The 17,957-nt window shown below is 44.9% G+C and overlaps 1 protein-coding gene and 1 long non-coding RNA gene across 5 annotated transcripts in view; both read left to right on the top strand.

Moving 5' to 3' along the window:
* EFEMP1 (EGF containing fibulin extracellular matrix protein 1) overlaps positions 1 to 17,957 on the top strand; it is a 267,037-nt gene that overhangs the window by 229,778 nt on the left and 19,302 nt on the right. For 3 of the 4 annotated variants that reach the window (XM_083733617.1, XM_083733618.1, XM_083733616.1), the window contains 2 exons: positions 2,262 to 2,384; positions 3,658 to 3,777. The exons of the other annotated variant lie outside the window; for it this stretch is intronic. In XM_083733617.1, the coding sequence (XP_083589743.1) occupies positions 2,262 to 2,384; positions 3,658 to 3,777 (243 nt within the window). The remainder of the gene's footprint in view (positions 1 to 2,261; positions 2,385 to 3,657; positions 3,778 to 17,957) is intronic. 4 annotated transcript variants of the gene reach the window in all.
* LOC310842171 overlaps positions 1 to 17,957 on the top strand; it is a 170,973-nt gene that overhangs the window by 133,714 nt on the left and 19,302 nt on the right. The gene's annotated exons all lie outside the window — the stretch shown is intronic.

Raw genomic sequence — 17,957 nt, 5'->3', positions numbered from 1 at the left:
TGCACGAGATGGGCCTGCGGTCTGATCCATAGCTGTCAGCTTTTCCCTTTTCTTACAAGGGATCCAATTCGGAATAAGGGAATTTCCCTTTTAAAAAGGGAAAAAATTGATAGCTATGGTCTGATCCTGCAGGGATCTTCTTGTGGTTTGTAAAAAGGCGGGTGCTTATCCAAACATTGCAGCCTGAGACTTCACAGATGGAATTGCAAGCTGATGAAGATGAAGGATAGGTTGAAGGACCCTGTGTCAGAGGCGGGGAGGGGGAGACCTCAAAGGGTGAGAGAAGAGAGGAATGGTCCCAGGTGAGAGCTAGGAGGGCTCACAGCTTTCTGTATGGGATAAAAGTAAAAATAAGAATAATAAGAATAATTTATTATTTCTTCCTCGCCCATCTGACTGGGTTTCCCAGCCACTCTGGGTGGGTTCCAACCGAATATTAAAAACAATACAGCGTCAGACATTAAAAACTTCCCTAAACAGGGCTGTCTTCAGTTGTCTTTTTAAAGTAAAATAGTTGTTTATTGCCTTGACATCTGAAGGGAGGGCGTTCCACAGGGTAGGTGCCACTACCAAGAAGGCCCTCTACCTGGTTCCCTGTAACCTCACTTTTTGCAGTGAGGGAACTGCCAGAAGGCCCTCAGCACTGGACCTCAGTGTCTGGGCTGGATGATGGAGGTGGAGACGCTTCTTCAGGTAAACAGGACCAAGGCTGTTTAGGGCTTTAAAAGTCAGCACCAACACTTTGAATTGTGCTCGGAAACGTACTGGGAGCCCATGAAGATCTTTCAGGACTGGCATTATATGTTCTCGGCAGCCACTCCCAGTCACCAGTCTAGCTGCCACATTCTGGATTAATTGCAGTTTCCAAGTCACCTTCAAAGGTAGCCCCACGTAGAGCACATTGCAGTAGTCCAAGCGGGAGATAACCAGAGCATGCACCACTCTGGTGAGGCAGTCCGCGGGCAGATAGGGTCTCAGCCTGCGTACCAGATGGAGCTGGTAGACAGCCGCCCTGGACAAAGAATTAACCTGCGCCTCCATGGACAGCTGTGAGTCCAAAATGACTCCCAGGCTGCACACCTGGTTCTTCAGGGGCACAGCTACCCCATTCAGGACCAGGGAGTCCTCCACACCTGCCCGCCCCCTGTCCCCCAAGAACAGTACTTCTGTCTTGTCAGAATTCAACCTCAATCCATTAGCTGCCATCCATCCTCCAACCGCCTTCCGACACTCACACAGAAATAGCAGTGAGAGAGGATGATGTTGTTCTCTTTTCTTTTTAGTTTCCTTTTTTATTATTTCTTGTAGCTTAGCCTGTTTGTTTTCCTTTTATTGTATTGCGAGAATCTCAATAAAAATTTGCAGCAAACAGTACAGCCTGGGATCCAGGAACAGGGAAGCAATAGTCAGAGAATCCTAGTGCTAGAAGGGGCCTAGGAAGTCATCTAATCTGACTTCCTTCTCCATGTAGGATCTGTGCAGCAGGATGTAACCACGGCATCTTGGCACTGGCTGCGTATCCTTCAGCAGCAGAGAGGCCAAATTTGTGTCCAAGGTGGTCTGTTCGACTGTTTCGCTTCTCTTACCCTTAAAGGTAAAGGGTAAAGGGACCCCTGACCATTAGGTCCAGTCGTGCCTGACTCTGGGGTTACAGCGGTCATCTTGCTTTATTGGCAGAGGGAGCCGGCGTACAGCTTCCGGGTCATGTGGCCAGCATGACTAAGCCGCTTCTGGCGAACCAGAGCAGTGCACGGAAGCGCCGTTTACCTCCCCGCCATAGTGGTACCTATTTATCTACTTGCACTTTGATGTGCTTTTGAACTGCTAGGTTGGCAGGAGCAGGGACCGAGCAACGGGAGCTCACCCCATTGTGGGGATTCGAACCGCTGACCTTCTGATCGGCAAGTCCTAGGCTCTGTGGATTAACTCACAGCTCCACCCGCTTCCCTTCTCTTACCCTTAGGAATTTCCTAATGTTTAGCCGAAATCTACTTCCCTCTCTTTGGCTCTAATCCTGCCTTCTGGAGCAGCGAAGAACAAGTCCTTCAGGTATTTGAAGGTCCACTAGCATGTCCCCTCTTAATATTCACTTCTCCAAGCTGATCGTACGGTTCCATCAACACGAGAATCCATCCTTGAATATGGGATTCAGCTGCCTTCTACTTTCTCCCAAGGTTCTGGAGACAAACAGAAAAGTTAGGACTTCACCTCCAAAGTCCCTAAAGTCCATGCTGTCGTTTTTGTTTCTTTGCTTTCAAAAGATATTGACGAATGTGCGACAGGCGCCCACAACTGTAGGGTAGATCAGATATGCGTCAACTTAAGAGGATCGTTCAGCTGCCAATGCACAGCCGGGTATCAGAGGCGAGGGGACCAATGTGTCGGTAAGTACTGTGGAGAAGCAAGATGTTCTTTGGCAGTAAAGTTTAAGGGCCTTTCTCCCTAACTAGCTGTGGGGTTTTTTAACAGGTGTATTCTGCAACAGGCCACTGATGCAGATAGTACAATGGTGGTAGATTTATACTGGACCGCCCACACGTCATTCCTCTTTATAAGTTGTTCTGCAATGTTTCCCCATTGTTAAATACACAAATCATGTCTTTGTGGGTTTCCCCATTAACCTCCATGTTATCGGAGCTAGGTTTTAGGGTTAACTCCATCCCTCCTGGCTCCTTCTCTCTCCCTGATTCAACATCTATTGGCAGTCATTCCAGTTGCTTACAGCTGAAGGATGAGAGAGACACTCCATTGACTCGACTGTCATTTGGCTCCGCTCTGAGCTGTCTAGTCCAGCTGGCCATTTTAAGTGTTAAGTAGCTCTAGGAATTGGTGCCTGGGCTCACGTTTTCCTCTTCCCTTGCCATCCCATTTTCCTTTTGTGTTATACCTACTAAACTGCAAGCCTGTAAGCAGAGATGCTCCTGCTTCAAATCTTCATGCAGTGGCTAGAAAATTATAGAAGAGGTATAAATGATGACAAATCATCCTCTTAGGGTAGGGTTACCAGACGTCCCCGGTTCCCAGAGACAGTCCCCAGATTTACAAATCTGTCCCCGGACAAATTCCGTCCCCAGAATGTCCCCAGATTTGCGAATCTGTCCCCAGGAAACATGGCAGCGGCAGCTTCAGCAGCCCGGAGCCAGCCTGGTAGTGCAGTTGACTCTGGCTGGCTTCAGGAACTGCTTGCTACTCGGGTGCAAGACAAATGGCGGCTGCCACGGCAGCAGGGCGGCTGCCCACCCGTGACTCCAGAGCCGCCCCTGATCTGTCAAAAAAAAAGGGGGAAGGAGATCAGGGAAGGCTCAGGAGTCACGGGTGGATGACGCGCCATTGCCCAGTTTTTTTAAAAAAATGCACATTTATGTTTCACAGGGTGCGAAAGAAGGGGTTTGCACCTTTATACAATACGCGTGTGTGCTTGGGCCCAGGGTCTTTTGCCTCACCATCCCCACTACTGACTCCTCGTTGCTACTCAGCTTCAAAAAAAAAAAAAAAAAAAGTGTCCCCGGATCCATTGAAAAAAAATCTGGTAACGATATCTTAGCGCCTTTATTCTTGTCAGAGTAAAGCCATGGTGGCAATGCGCGTTTTTTTAACTCCATTTTTTTGTTTGTTTTTATTTATTTATTTAAATGCTGCGCTTTTACGGCAACCCAGACATAGATGAATGCGCACGCCTTTCGTTTTGCCATCATCGGTGCGTGAATACTCCCAGTAGCTACTACTGCCAATGCAACGCTGGTTTTCAGTTAGCAGCCGACAACCACACGTGCTCAGGTAAGATTCGAGGGGGAATTTGGCAGATCTGGACTCAGAAGAAGAGTCTTCCCCACTGTCAGGATAGACAGTCCCATCCTGTAGAGCAGAGACATCCAACATGGGAGCCTTCAGATGGTGTTGAACTACAACTCCCATCATCCCTGACAGGAGTTGTAGCCCAACAGCAACGAAAGGGCACCACGTTGTCTACCTCCGATTGGGTTTCTGTTAATAACTTTGTGAGAGCTTGTGGTCATAATTGCCAATCAAATCCAGGAACTCGGTCACCAAAATGGTTCCAAGAGTTTTCTCAGTACATGGTTTCTGTTTCTTCTCTTTTCTAGAATCTTCCCTGGAAAGCTGTGCCCAGAGCAGTTTAAAATGCTTGACCCTGTCATGACAGTGTTGAACTAAGATGGTTTTTAGCCTGTATTGTGTTGGTTGCCTAATTTGTTTTTCTGTTGTGGTATTCTTCTCAAGCCAGCAGAGTTTGTTTAATCATTGTTCATTTCATGCAAGGAAGGGGAAGAACCTGTGGCCCTCCAAAGGCTGATGGGTGGGTTCCCACTCCCCTCATCTCTGGTCATTGGCCATTGCTAGTCCAGCAACATCTAGAGGGCCGCAGGTTCCCCAACCGCTGCATTTGCTATTTCTGAAACCTAGGAGTGCAACCTGTTAAAGGCATTTTGATCAATAGACCTTGAAGTTCTCTTGAAGTAGGGGTAGCGAAATCGCACCTAAGAAACTCAAAACGGATATATGACTGACACCCTTCTATGGAGATTAAACCAATGTCCAGACTTTAACATTCAAAAGCTTTACTTGCAGAAACTTGTAGCTAGAGATGAATTAAAACATAATATTTATAGTCACATGCTGCTTCAATCATTATAGTCTCTTCTTCTAACTTCCAAACAACTGTGTTTTCCTCTCTTTTCGGAGCACAGCACTTTCAGCCTTCTTTATCTCAGTTAGGCCATGCCTTGCCGCTCCTATAAGGGATTTCCCCTTTTCCCTTCTCCTGCAGCTTTGCTCTCTGTCTTTCAAGCAGAGAAGAAGCACTCCAACATTCTATTCAACTTAGCAGTGTTCACAGTGGATTCTAAAGCATCTTGCATCATATAAAATGGAGTATCTCCATCAGTAGATATCTCCCATGTGACCATTGTTAGCCAATCACATGAGAACTACTAGAGAACACTCTAGAATTCAGTTACCAACCAATCAAATTTAAACACATAGTAATGCATACAAACATTTACAATTTCGGTGAATTAAATTACTATACCTAACAGTTTTCTGGTGAATTAGTCTATCGGTTACATTTGCACGTGGCTTAACACAGTATTTCTAAAGTAAGAAGTACATCTTCTCTCTTCCTACACGATCTGCAGAGCTGTTACAGCAGACAAAGTCTTATAAAATGCATTCTTTTTGTGTGTTTTTTAAGATGCTGTTTGCCATCTGCATTTATGAGCGCTTGTATTAAAAGTTTATAGGGACACTTTTTCAGCCAATTAAGAAAGTTTTATCAATTAATCTAGGGGCAAGGAACCTTCTTTAGCCTTTGGGCTACATTTTCTCATAGGCAACCCTCCCGCCATCCTTTGAAATTTGCAGTTTTCTGAATTTTGCAATGCAGTTCCCCAGCCAAATACTGTGTACATTAAAATGCATATGTTAGTGAAATGAACATGCATTGTGTTGGAGGAAATTGGTTTGCAAGAATGTGTATATTGGGGGAGAATGCAGAGAAATAAGTTTATTTTGGGGGGAAATTCACACTAAAAAGCTACTTAAAAATGCAAACTGATGTGGCAGACTGAGCTCAAGATTCGAAAAACGAGACACTGAAATTGGCAGGCGAACTTCAATTCCACCTGAGGCGCTCCAGCCCTGAACTACTTAATTGATTTAAAACTGCAGCCTTACAGAAACCTGAATAAACATGAAGCGAAAAAAGGCAAATCTTGACACATTTGCACTTTTAAATATTGTCCCCAATGAGCACTGACCAATGAGGATTTGTTGTTCCTCCCTTTTCCCTCCCTCAGTCGCTCAGGTGCTGATCTGAGCATTGAAAAGAGCTGAAAGAGGAAGTGGAAAGGAGGGTTGCTCTTCCTTTTTCAGCTCTATGTATATTTTGAAGAGGGAGGTAAGCACCCTCACCACCTCATGACAAAGAGAGGAGTGCCCAGAAGCTTTGCAGTTGCCAAGCAAGTCCTCCTGGCTAGTGTGTTGGTGTTACCTCTGGCCCCATGAGAATTCCCAAGGGTCAGCTAGATAGGTCTGGAAGATGCATTTGGGCCTGAAGTTCTCCACCCCAATACAGGTGTCTCATGCCACCTGTATTAATTAGCTATAGACCAGCTCTACCTCTCTTTCAAATCAGAACCGGTGAAGGTCCTGTGTGAGTGCTTGGAGGCGGTTGGAGGATGGATGGCGGCTAACAGATTGAGGTTGAATCCTGACAAGACAGAAGTACTGTTTTGGGGGGACAGGTGGCGAGCGGGTGTGGAGGACTCCCTGGTCCTGAATGGGGTAAGTGTGCCCCTGAAGGACCAGGTGCGCAGCCTGGGAGTCATTTTGGACTCGCAGCTATCCATGGAGGTGCAGGTCAATTCTGTGTCCAGGGCAGCTGTTTACCAGCTCCATCTGGAACGCAGACTGAGACCCTATCTGCCCACAGACTGCCTCGCCAGAGTAGTGCATGCTCTGGTTATCTCCCGCTTGGACTACTGCAATGCGCTCTATGTGGGGCTACCTTTGAAGGTGACCTAGAAACTACAACTAATCCAGAATGCGGCAGCTGGACTGGTGACTGGGAGCGGCCGCCAAGACCACATAACACCGGTCCTCAAAGATCTTTGTTGGCTCCCAGTACGTTTCCGTGCACAATTCAAAGTGTTGGTGCTGACCTTTAAAGCCCTAAACGGCCTCAGTCGAGTATATCTGAAGGAGCGTCTCCATCCCCATCGTTCTGCCCGGACACTGAGGTCCAGCGCCGAGGGCCTTCTGGCGGTTCCCTCGCTGCGAGAAGCCAAGTTACCGGGAATCAGGCAGAGGGCCTTCTTGGTAGTGGCACCCGCCCTGTGGAACGCCCTCCCAGCAGATGTCAAAGAGAACAACTACCAGACTTTTAGAAGACATCTGAAGGCAGCCCTGTTTAGGGAAGCTTTTAATGTTTGATGCATTACTGTATTTTAATATTTTGTTGGAAGCCCCCCAGAGTGGCTGGGGAAACCCAGCCAGATGGGCGGGGTATAAATTATTATTATTATTATTATTATTATTATTATTATTACTACTACTACTACTACTACTACAGTCCCATTAATAGTTCTACCAACTGGCGGGCTTGTTGCTAGGAATTATTAATAAATAGTGTTGTTTCAGCTATTTATATTCAAACAATAACCTATAAACCACCTTTTTCTCAGAGCCACAGACCTCTGAGAAAATTGGTCTCTCAAATGTTGGAGAGTTAGTGATCTGAGGAAGAAGCTTTACACTCAAAAGGAAATCTGTACCTACTAGAAGTTACTTTCTGTAGTAGGTGGATAATAAAAAGTTAATAATGCAAAACAGGGTTCACTACGGGGTCACATACCTAAACTTTACATTTGAAATTCCGGCAAGTTTTTTACATTTCTGTGCCCTCTGATAATGCTCTTAAGATGGATATAAAACGGACCCCCCAACATTGCACTGAGGAGAAATAAATCTCACCATTTTGCAATGCGGTTGATGCTCCTGAGCATTGCAAAATGATCGACTGGTCTCAAAGGCTCATGTCATAAACGAAGTGGAATTTTAAAAGAACAGGTCTCCAGGGTAATAAACAGCTCCAGATAAATCTTAAACTGCATGTATGCTGAGAAGCTTTATCAGTATGTGTTTCTTATATCAATTATTTATAGACCTACCCCTCACCAAAAATCGTATGGGGGGGGTGAGGGGGGCAAGTGGGGAAGATGCTGGAATCCAGCATTTAAAAACCACAAAAGGGTTTCTGGAAAAGTTTGCTACATGCTAAAATGCCACCAACATTTCCTAACAGAAATGAAGAATACTGTATTTTTTGCTCTATAAGACTCACTTTTTCCCTCTTAAAAAGTAAGGGGAAATGTGTGTGCATCTTATGGAGTGAATGCAGGCTGTGCAGCTATCCCAGAAGCCAGAACAGCAAGAGAGATTGCTGTTTTCACTGCACAGCGATCCCTCTTGTTGTTCTGGCTTCTGAGATTCAGAATATTTTTTTCTTGTTTTCCTCCTCCAAAAACTAGGTGCGTCTTGTGGTTTGGTGCGTCTTATAGAGTGAAAAATACGGTAATTCTCACAGGCATAACAAGTGTGATTGGTAGAGGGCGACACATATGCCGACCCAATTTTGAGAGGAGAGAGGAATTTTCCACTCAGCTTTGGCCTCCATGCCAACTTGTCTCTGCTTTCCCCTTCCCTGGGAATTATGTTATCCATGAAGCAGTCGAGAAGACAGTACTGTAAGACAGTGTTTTTCAACTTTGGGGGCCCAGATGTTATTGGACTACAACTCCCATCATTCTTGACCACTGGCTAAGCTAGCCAATAGGACAACATATTGACTGTGGTTGGCATCCCTGTCCCAAGAGACAATTGGGTGTACATCAGGGCACAAGGCTAGGCAATGTATGGAGGTCCTGGGCTGCCAAGACAACAAGAGCCCCCTCTCAGCCTCGCTGATGTGGTCCAAAAAAAAGCAGAGCGATATGTTTGGCACCAGCTTGGCTGCAGGAATTCCCGGAAGGAAGCGTGCAAGGCACCATCCAACCGACTTAGGGACCCTACTTCGGTTTTGTATAGCCTTTATTTCTCCTGAAGATGTCCCACAAGGCAGCGGAGGTTTAGGATCAGAGTTTTCCTTCTCCTAGATGGGCTACCTTCTTAGGTTGACACACCCCATCTGTGCCTCACTTCTCTCCACAACATGTGCAGAGACCGCCTTCTTGACTGTTGAACCCACTCTTGGTCTCATCTGCTCAATCTGCCATAGCCTGTCTTCGCATGCAGAGGATGTCCCTGATTCACCAAGGGTTTGAGACCCATCAGCTACTCTCACCTGGTTTAGCCGGCCAGTCAAAGCCGTTTCCTGGGGTGTGGCCATCTGTCACATGCTGACAACTTCTAGGAGCTGCAGAACTGCCCCAGGAGGAGCATAACAGATTCCCCACCAGAGGAACTGAAATAGAAATACTTTATTGTCACTGTACCACTTGTTTACAGTGAGATTAAATGAGCCCCCCACAATCTCTCAGTCCTTGTTACACACTGTGTGTTGTCGTACGACCATCAACCCCGAACGTCAGCTGCAATGTTGCTGTCTTCCATTCAGCAGCCTCATGGCCCATGGGTAGAAACTGTTCTTTAACCTGTTGGTGAGGCTTATCATGCTTCTATATCTCCTTTCCGAGGGCAGGAGATTAAAAAGGTGCTGGCCAGGGTGTGAGTCATCCCTGATAATGCTCCTTGTTCTTCTGAGGCAACGGTCTCCTATGATGACATCTAGCAGACTCAGGAGACAGCCCATGATATCCTGTGCTGTCTTCACCACCCTCTGAAGGGACTTTCTGTCCATGGCTGTCAAACCAGCATACCAGACAGTATGAGAGAACACTTTCTGGTGCCCTCCTCTAGGGCAAGGTACACCAAAGGTGATATCCTGTTGTACCTATCTGGACTTGCACTATGGAACTTCCCCTTCCCCTTGCAGTCCTCTGCGTGTCCCTCAAACCTACAGCATGGAAGCTGTAGAAGGGAAGAGAGCAAAGGGAACTCTGCTCATGCAACACTGGACATCGCCCTGAGTTAAGCCAAGTGCAGGTAGTGACTCTCCCAGAAATCTCAGATGCTGTCCTGGTGAGATGCAGTAAGGAGCAGTTGACTCATATAGCACCTTCAAAGGATGGTGTGAGTACAAAGTTCTACTGGACTATGAGCCTATAGTTTTTACTTCCAGAATCTCGAGGTAGAGCTGGGACCAATGGTCTGATTTCCAGCATCTTGAGCTGGAAGGCAGCTTCTTGTGTTCCTCATCTCCCAAACTGTTTCTTCATCAACAACAATTAAGCATACGCAGGTCAAGAACCTGTCTCCTGACTTGGATAAGGTTTGATGGGGATATTACTGGAGCAATTTCCTTGTGATAGGAGTCCTTACCTGCTTACATTCCTGGTCTCATACCAGGGACAGCTTCTGCTTTGCTACTCCATCTCTCTGAGGAGAGTGAATGGGGTCCTTTGCAGAAACTAGCTGAACTTTCAGCCAGGTCTTCTCTTTTTTTTTTTTTTTTTTTGAATTATATTTTATTAATTTTCCATACATTCATAGCACATTACAATTTCTATTAAATTTTCCGTTTTTGACTTCCTTCGGCCTCTCTGACAATCACCCAAATTCTAACTTCTTTAATTACACATTTTGCTATTGCCTTTATACCTACCCCCCACTTCTATTTTGCCTTTTTACAATATTTCTAATGCTATTACAGAGATTCTCTAAATGCCACTAGTGTTATTGCATTATCACTTATACATTCCCAGTATTCAACTAATTTTCCCCAGTCCTCTATGAACTTTTGATCTCGTAGATATCTGATCTTCCCAGTCAGTTTATCAAGTTCTGCATAGTCCATCAGCTTCATTCTCCATTCCTCCAACGTTGGTATTTGTTCTTGTTTCCATTTCTGGGCCAGTAATATTCTTGCCGCTGTTACTGCATATTGGAAAAGTTTGTGGTCCTTTCTATTTACAGTATTTCATTACCAACAATTCCTAAGAGAAAAGCCTCTGGTTTCTTAACAAATGTATATTTCATCGTTTTTTTCAGTTCATTATATATCAACTCCCAGAAGCTTTTCACTTTCTTACATTCCCACCACATATGATAAAATGTACCATCTTTTTCTTTACATTTCCAACACTTCTTACATGTTTTGTACATTTTTGCAAGTTTTACTGGTGTAATATACCATCTATATATCATTTTCATAACATTTTCCTTTAATGCAGTACATGCAGTAAATTTAATACTTTCATTCCATAGTTTTATCCAGTCATTAAATTGTATATTATAACCAATATCTCTGGCCCATTTTATCAGCCAGGACTTCTCAGGCAAGCTGACAGGGGTTAACAGCACAGATGTTCCCTTTTGTCTAAAACATGGGTAGGCAAACTAAGGCCCGGGGGCCCAATCCAGCCCAATCGCCTTCTCAATCTGACCTGCGGACGGTCCAGGAATCAGTGTGTTTTTACATGAGTAGAATGTGTCCTTTTATTTAAAATGCATCTCTGGGTTATTTGTGGGGCCTGCCTGATGTTTTTACATTAGAATATGTGCTTTTATTTAAAATGCATCTCTGGGTTATTTGTGGGGCATAGGAATTCGTTCATTTTATTTTGTTCAAAATATAGTCCGGCCCCCCACAAGATCTGAGGGACAGTGGAATGGCACCCTGCTGAAAAAAGTTTGCGGACCCCTGGTCTAAAAGTTGTGGGGAACTGAATTTTGCAGCAGTGTCCGTGCCTAGTTATCTGGGGGTAATTCTTACTCACAGGGGTGAGGGCTAAATTGAGAAGAGGATGCTAAAGTAGCTGAGTCATTGACCTGACTCAACAGGGCTCTTTTCGTGGCTGACTGAATTGAGTTTTCTTCTGGCTCGCAGGAGTGGTGTTGATGTTGTGGTCCGCCATTCTTTCAAACTTGTGGAACCTGGCAGACAAATCTAACAACAGGTGTTTCGTTCTTATTAAATTCATCCTCCGCTAATCAAGAAAATGTTCTGGACAACCAGGCCTGGTGCTAGGACCATAAAACCAAACCTATTAAAAGTAGAAACAGCAACTCCATCAAAACAAATACAGCCGTGTTAGTCATCGCTATTAAAATATACAGAGCAATTGTTGGTTACAAGAAATGAGCCATCTGTGAAGCAAAGAGGGATGGGAACACAGCAAAAATTGATCGCTTAAAAAAAAAAACCTGAATAAAAATGGTCTGAAACACATTCCTTCAAAAAGTCAGCCAGTTTGGGTGCAAGATTCCGCTGAAGTCATAGGTTGTAGGTAATAGGTGTTTTAATTAGGGATGGGGGAGAGTCCATTCAGTTCACATTAGAAGGTGAACCTACCTAATTGGCACATTCCAAAACAATACGTGAACTGAAACATAGCCTGGTTTTGAAATCGCACTTCTCCGAATTTTGCAATGCTGTTCTCCAGCCAAGTGAAAAGCATGCCAAAATGCACATACTAAGGTAAGGTGTACATATAAATGCCTATATTCGAACAACATATAGAAATCAATTACATTAGGGTAAATAACTGCAAGAATGTATATCGCAGACAAAATTGAATGCAAATATGTGTATAATAATAATAATAATTTATTATTTATACCCCGCCCATCTGGCTGAGTTTCCCCAGCCACTCTGGGCGGCTTCCAATCAAGTGTTAAAAACAATACAGCATTAAATATTAAAAACTTCCCTAAACAGGGCCTCCTTCAGATGTCTTTTAAAAAGAAGATAGCTGCTTATTTCCTTCACATCTGAAGGGAGGGTGTTCCACAGGGTGGGCGCCACTACCGAGAAGGCCCTCTGTCTGGTTCCCTGTAACCTCAGTTCTCGCAATGAGGGAACTGCCAGAAGGCCCTCGGCGCTGGACCTCAGTGTCAGGGCAGAACGATGGGGGTGGAGATGCTCCTTCAGGTATACTGGGCCGAGGCTGTTTAGGGCTTTAAAGGTCAGCACCAACCCTTTGAATTGTGCTCGAAAACGTATTGGGAGCCAATGCAGGTCTCTCAGGATCGGTGTTGTGTATATTATGATAAATTTGTACTGAAATGCTGATGAATTTTCATGAAGGCTTTATATTTTTTAAAAAAACTGATATGGAGAACAGAACTTAAAATTGGAGAAAAATTAGAAACTAAGACAAACCCAAATTGTCAGATTCACCCATCCCTCTTTTTTTTATTTAGTATTTTTTAGAAAGACAGTATCCTAGCTATTAAGGTGGTGGGTCTTTTTTTATAAAAATAGTGGTGTCTCATCACATGGGACAACGCATAGTTCAAAGGGTTCCCAATTTTAATCAAAGCTGTGCCAAAGGTTTTCAAAAGAGAAGTTTTGGCTGATTTAGAATGGGTTGATTTTGAAAGAGAATGGAATGTTGTCTTTTCATCTTCTGGGGTGTGGTAGGCATTGGAGAGGTGTGGAACACTCATCAGCGCTCTCTTCACCTGAGGATTGCCGTTTTAATGTCTAAGAATGCTAATCCCAATGCACCCCTACATAGTATTGTTCCAGGAATTCCTTGGAAAAGAAAAACGGGGGCTGCCAGGTCAGCTGGAGGAATACCAATGAATTTTGTGCATAATAATAATAATACAATAATTTATTATTTCTACCCTGCCCATCTGGCTGGGTTTCCCCAGCCACTCTGGGCCGCTTCCAACAGAATATTAAAAACACAATAAAACACCAAACATTAAAAGCTTCCCCAACAGGGCTGCCTTCAATTATCTTCTTAAAGTCAGATAGTTGTTTATTTCCTTGACATCTGAAGGGAGGGCGTTCCACAGGGCGGGCACCACTACCTAGAAGGCCCTCTGCCTGGTTTCTTGTAACTTTGCTTCTCGCAGTGAGCAAACTGCCAGAAGGCCCTCAGAGCTGGATCTCAGTGTCTGGGCAGAACGATGGAGGTGGAGACGCCCCTTCAGGTATACTGGACTGAGGCCGTTTAGGGCTTTAAAGGTCAGCAACAACAGTTTGAATTGTGCTCAGAAATGTACTGGGAGCCAGTGTAGGTCTTTCAAGACCGGTGTTATATGGTCTTGACGGCAGCTCCCAGTCACCAGTCTAGCTGCCACATTCTGGATTAGTTGTAGTTTCCGGGTCACCTTCAAAGGTAGCCCCACATAGAGCGCATTGCAGTAGTCCAAGTGAGAGATAACTAGAGCATGCACCACTCTGGCGAGACAGCCTGCGGGCAGGTAGGGTCACAGCCTGCGTACCAGATGGAGCTGGTAAACAGCTGCCCTGGACACAGAATTTACCTGCACCTCCATGGACAGCTGTGAGTCCAGAAAGACTCCCAGGCTGCGCACCTGGTCCTTCAGGGGCACAGTTGCCCCATTCAGGAACAGGGAGTCAATGAGAACCTAATTTGATCCTGCCTGTCACTTTAATGGTCCTCCTATCTAGGGACAATGTCGTATGTTATTGCTCCCGTATCCCTGTTGTGATTTCCATCAGGTAGGGGACCTTTTGCATTCTGGGGGCAGGTTTGCTTCATGGGCACCCTTTCAGAGACCATGTGCCAGGTGAATAGTATATAAGGCTACTTTTCAACCATACAAAAGTTAGAGGCTTCTACAGACAGCTCTTCCCATCCAGGCAAGCTAGTGGAAGGCACATTCCAGTGAGGCAAAAGCACTCAAAGAGGGCATGGAGGGGACAGTGAGGGTGTGGCCTGGAAAGAAGGGGTGTGGCCTGGGAGATTCCTGAGTGACAGATGAAAATGAGGTCCCACACTCCTGTTATAGGGAGGCGGGTGGCGCTGTGGGTTAAACCACAGAGCCTAGGACTTGCCGATCAGAAGGTCAGCGGTTCAAATCCCCGCAATGGGGTGAGCTCCCGTTGCTCTGTCCCTGCTCCTGCCCACCTAGCAGTTTGAAAGCACGTCAAAGTGCAAGTAGATAAATAGGTACCACTCCGGCAGGAAGGTAAACGGTGTTTCTGTGCGCTGCTCTGGTTCGCCAGAAGCGGCTTAGTCATCCTGGCCACATGACCCAGAAGCTGTATGCTGGCTCCCTCAGACAATAAAGTGAGATGAGCGCCACAACCCCCAGTCGGCCATGACTGGACGTAATGGACAGGGGTCACTTTATCTTTACTCCTGTTGTACATGTTCGATTAACTTTCACTGATTAAAAAAAAAATCTCAAAAGCCAGAATACTTACTTTAGCACAGCTGCATACTTTAGTATTAATTTGCATAACATGATTTATGACACTTGACTTCCATTTCTCATGGCGCAGGAATTTGGATATTGTTTTTCCTTCCCCTGAAGCATAATACCAGACGTTCTCGATAGAAAGCAAAAGACAATGTAAGATAGATTTTGCATTTAATTTTGTGTGATTTAAAGGCAGCCTGAAACCTTGTCATATCCTTGACAGTTCTAACTGCATTACAGCAACCACAGAATCCACCGTACGTCTGAGCAAATCAGAGCAGCTGTAGCTCAGTGTTAGGGTTAGTGCTGAACAAGCCTAGTGAAGGCAAGTTGTCATATTTAAAACAAAAGAACTCACAGCATTTCCCTCAAGCATAGAAGGAAACTAGCATAGCAGCTACATTGGATAAATTAGTCCACTATCCACATTATTTTTAATTTTTCAAGGTGCCCACAAAATGTTCCTGGATTTAGGTCTATTTTAAAAAAAGAAAATCATATTCTTCATCGTTTAAAAGGGATCCTGTTTGTCAAAATGCAAAACTGCACAGGAGATTGATGGAGGAAGGTTTCTTGCTGATATCATGAGAAGCCAAACAGTGTCATGCACAGCCAACTTCTGCTTTAAACTTGCAGCTCTGGGTTTTCCCAGAGCTTTTCCCTGCAGAAGATGAGTATCTTTAGACTGAAAGCAGTGAGGGCACCTTCTGATCATGCGTGTTCCTTCAGCCACTGAATTTGTATGCTTAGAAAAGCACACAGCAGGTTTTCCTTCTACCTAAAACAACATGCAGCAAACACGGATACCCTAAATGCATTGTGGGAACTGAAGTTCTCAGAAATGTAAAGGGCCTCTTGACAGGCTGCAGCCTCCCTCTTCAGGAGATCCTGCAGGAGCTTCTGAGAGCTTCCTCTCCCATCTACAGCTTGTGCAACAGGTCCCAGGCTCACCCACAACATGACCCAAGAACCCAGTGTAATGAGGCATGGCATAGGTGCTCACTTAGGTCTGAAGAAACCGGCACTTTTACAAGAGCCACGTAATGTTCATTTTGCACTTGCAAGAAATCGATCGTTTAGTGTAGCAGCTCCTAGGCTTTGGAACTTCCTGCCCATTGATATTAAAGGTAAAGGTAAAGGGACCCCTGACCATTAGGTCCTTTCGTGGCCAACTCTGGGGTTGCGGCACTCATCTCGCTTTATTGGCCAAGGAGGCTGGCGTACAGCTTCTGGGTCATGTGGCCAGCATGACTAAGCCACTTCTGGCAAACCAGAGCAGCACATGGAAATGCTGTTTACCTTCCCGCTGGAGCGGTACCTATTTATCTACTTGCACTTTGACGTACTTTTGAACTGCTAGGTTGGCAGGAGCTAGGACCGAGCAACCGGAGCTCACCCCATCGCGGGGATTCGAACTGCCGACCTTCTGATCGGCAAGTCCTAGGCTCTGTGGTTTGACCCACAGCGTCACCCGCATCCCAAGCCCATTGGTATTAGGCAGGGGCTTTCACTGTATTAAATATTTATTTATTTATTTATTTATTTATTTTGTTGTTGTTGTTGTTGTTGTTTAGTCGTGTCCGACTCTTCGTGACCCCATGGACCAGAGCACGCCAGGCACGCCTGTCTTCCACTGCCTCCCGTAGTTTGGTCAAACTCATGCTGGTAGCTTTGATAACACTGTCCAACCATCTCATCTGTCGTCCCCTTCTCCTTGTGCCCTCAATCTTTCCCAACATCAGGGTCTTTTCCAGGGAATCTTGTCTTCTCATGAGATGGCCAAGGTATTGGAGCCTTAGCTTCAGGATCTGTCCTTCCAGTGAGCACTCAGGGCTGATTTCCTTCAGAATGGATAGGTTTGATCTTCTTGCAGTCCATGGGACTCTCAAGAGTCTCCTGCAGCCCCATAATTCAAAAGCATCAATCCTTCGGCGATCAGCCTTCTTTATGGTCCAGCTCTCACTTCCATACATTACTACTGGGAAAACCATAGCTTTAACTTGACGAACCTTTGTTGGCAAGGTGATGTCTCTGATTTTTAAGTGGTGTCTAGGTTTGACATTGCTTTTCTCCCAAGAAGCAGGCGTCTTTTAATTTCGTGACTGCTGTCACCATCTGCAGTGATCATGGAGCCCAAGAAAGTAAAATCTCACTGCCTCCATTTCTTCCCCTTCTATTTGCCAGGAGGTGATGGGCCAGTGGCCATGATCTTCGTTTTTTTGATGTTGAGCTTCAGACCATATTTTGCGCTCTCCTCTTTCACCCTCATTAAAAGGTTCTTTAATTCCTCCTCCCTTTCTGCCATCAAGATTGTGTCATCTGCATATCTGAGGTTGTTGCTATTTCTTCCAGCAATCTTGATTCCGGCTTGGGATTCATCTAGCCCAGCCTTTCGCATGATGAATTCTGCATATAAGTTAAATATTTATTTACTTATACCCGCCCATTTGGCTGGGTTTCCCCAGCCACTCTGGGTAGCTCCCAACGAAATATTAAAAACATGATAAAACATCAAACATTAAAAACTTCCCTAAAATGTTTGAACATAGAAATTTAAAGAAGCAACAGAAAAGTACATAGATTCGGATTTGTTTATATCTTATCATCACAGAAGTTTAACAGTAGTTACATAGGCTAACATCCATAGAAGTTGAGAGCCCTATTAAACCACAACATAAACTTAAAATGCCAAATTTACGGAAGAGTCAGGGTCGGCCCAAGATCCGCCTGGACACCAGATGGTTTTTGACGCCTGCTGAAAATTTCTTTGTACTTTTGTTACATTATGTTAGTAAATATCAGTGTTTCGAAATGTTTCTGGGTTTCATTTTACATTTTAACACTTTTCTCATGCGATTTCTTTTTAAGGGTTGTTTTTATTGGTGCCTTCAATCCATATTTTGGATTGCCTACTGCAAACTTGCTTAGAGGTCTTTAGAACTAGTAAGCGATATATACATTTTGTGAAATGAAATGTCCACTAATATGGACATTCCCATTCATAGAATCATAGAATCATAGAGTTGGAAGAGACCACAAGGGCCATCGAGTCCAACCCCCTGCCAAGCAGGAAACACCATCAGAGCACTCCTGACATATGGTTGTCAAGCCTCTGCTTAAAGACCTCCAAAGAAGGAGACTCCACCACACTCCTTGGCAGCAAATTCCACTGTCGAACAGCTCTTACTGTCAGGAAGCTC

This window comes from Podarcis gaigeae (genome assembly GCF_964106915.1).
Source record: "Podarcis gaigeae genome assembly, chromosome: 3".
NCBI lineage: Eukaryota > Metazoa > Chordata > Lepidosauria > Squamata > Lacertidae > Podarcis > Podarcis gaigeae.
The sequence above is the reverse complement of the archived record's forward strand: the minus strand, read 5'-3'. Positions and strand labels throughout refer to the sequence as shown.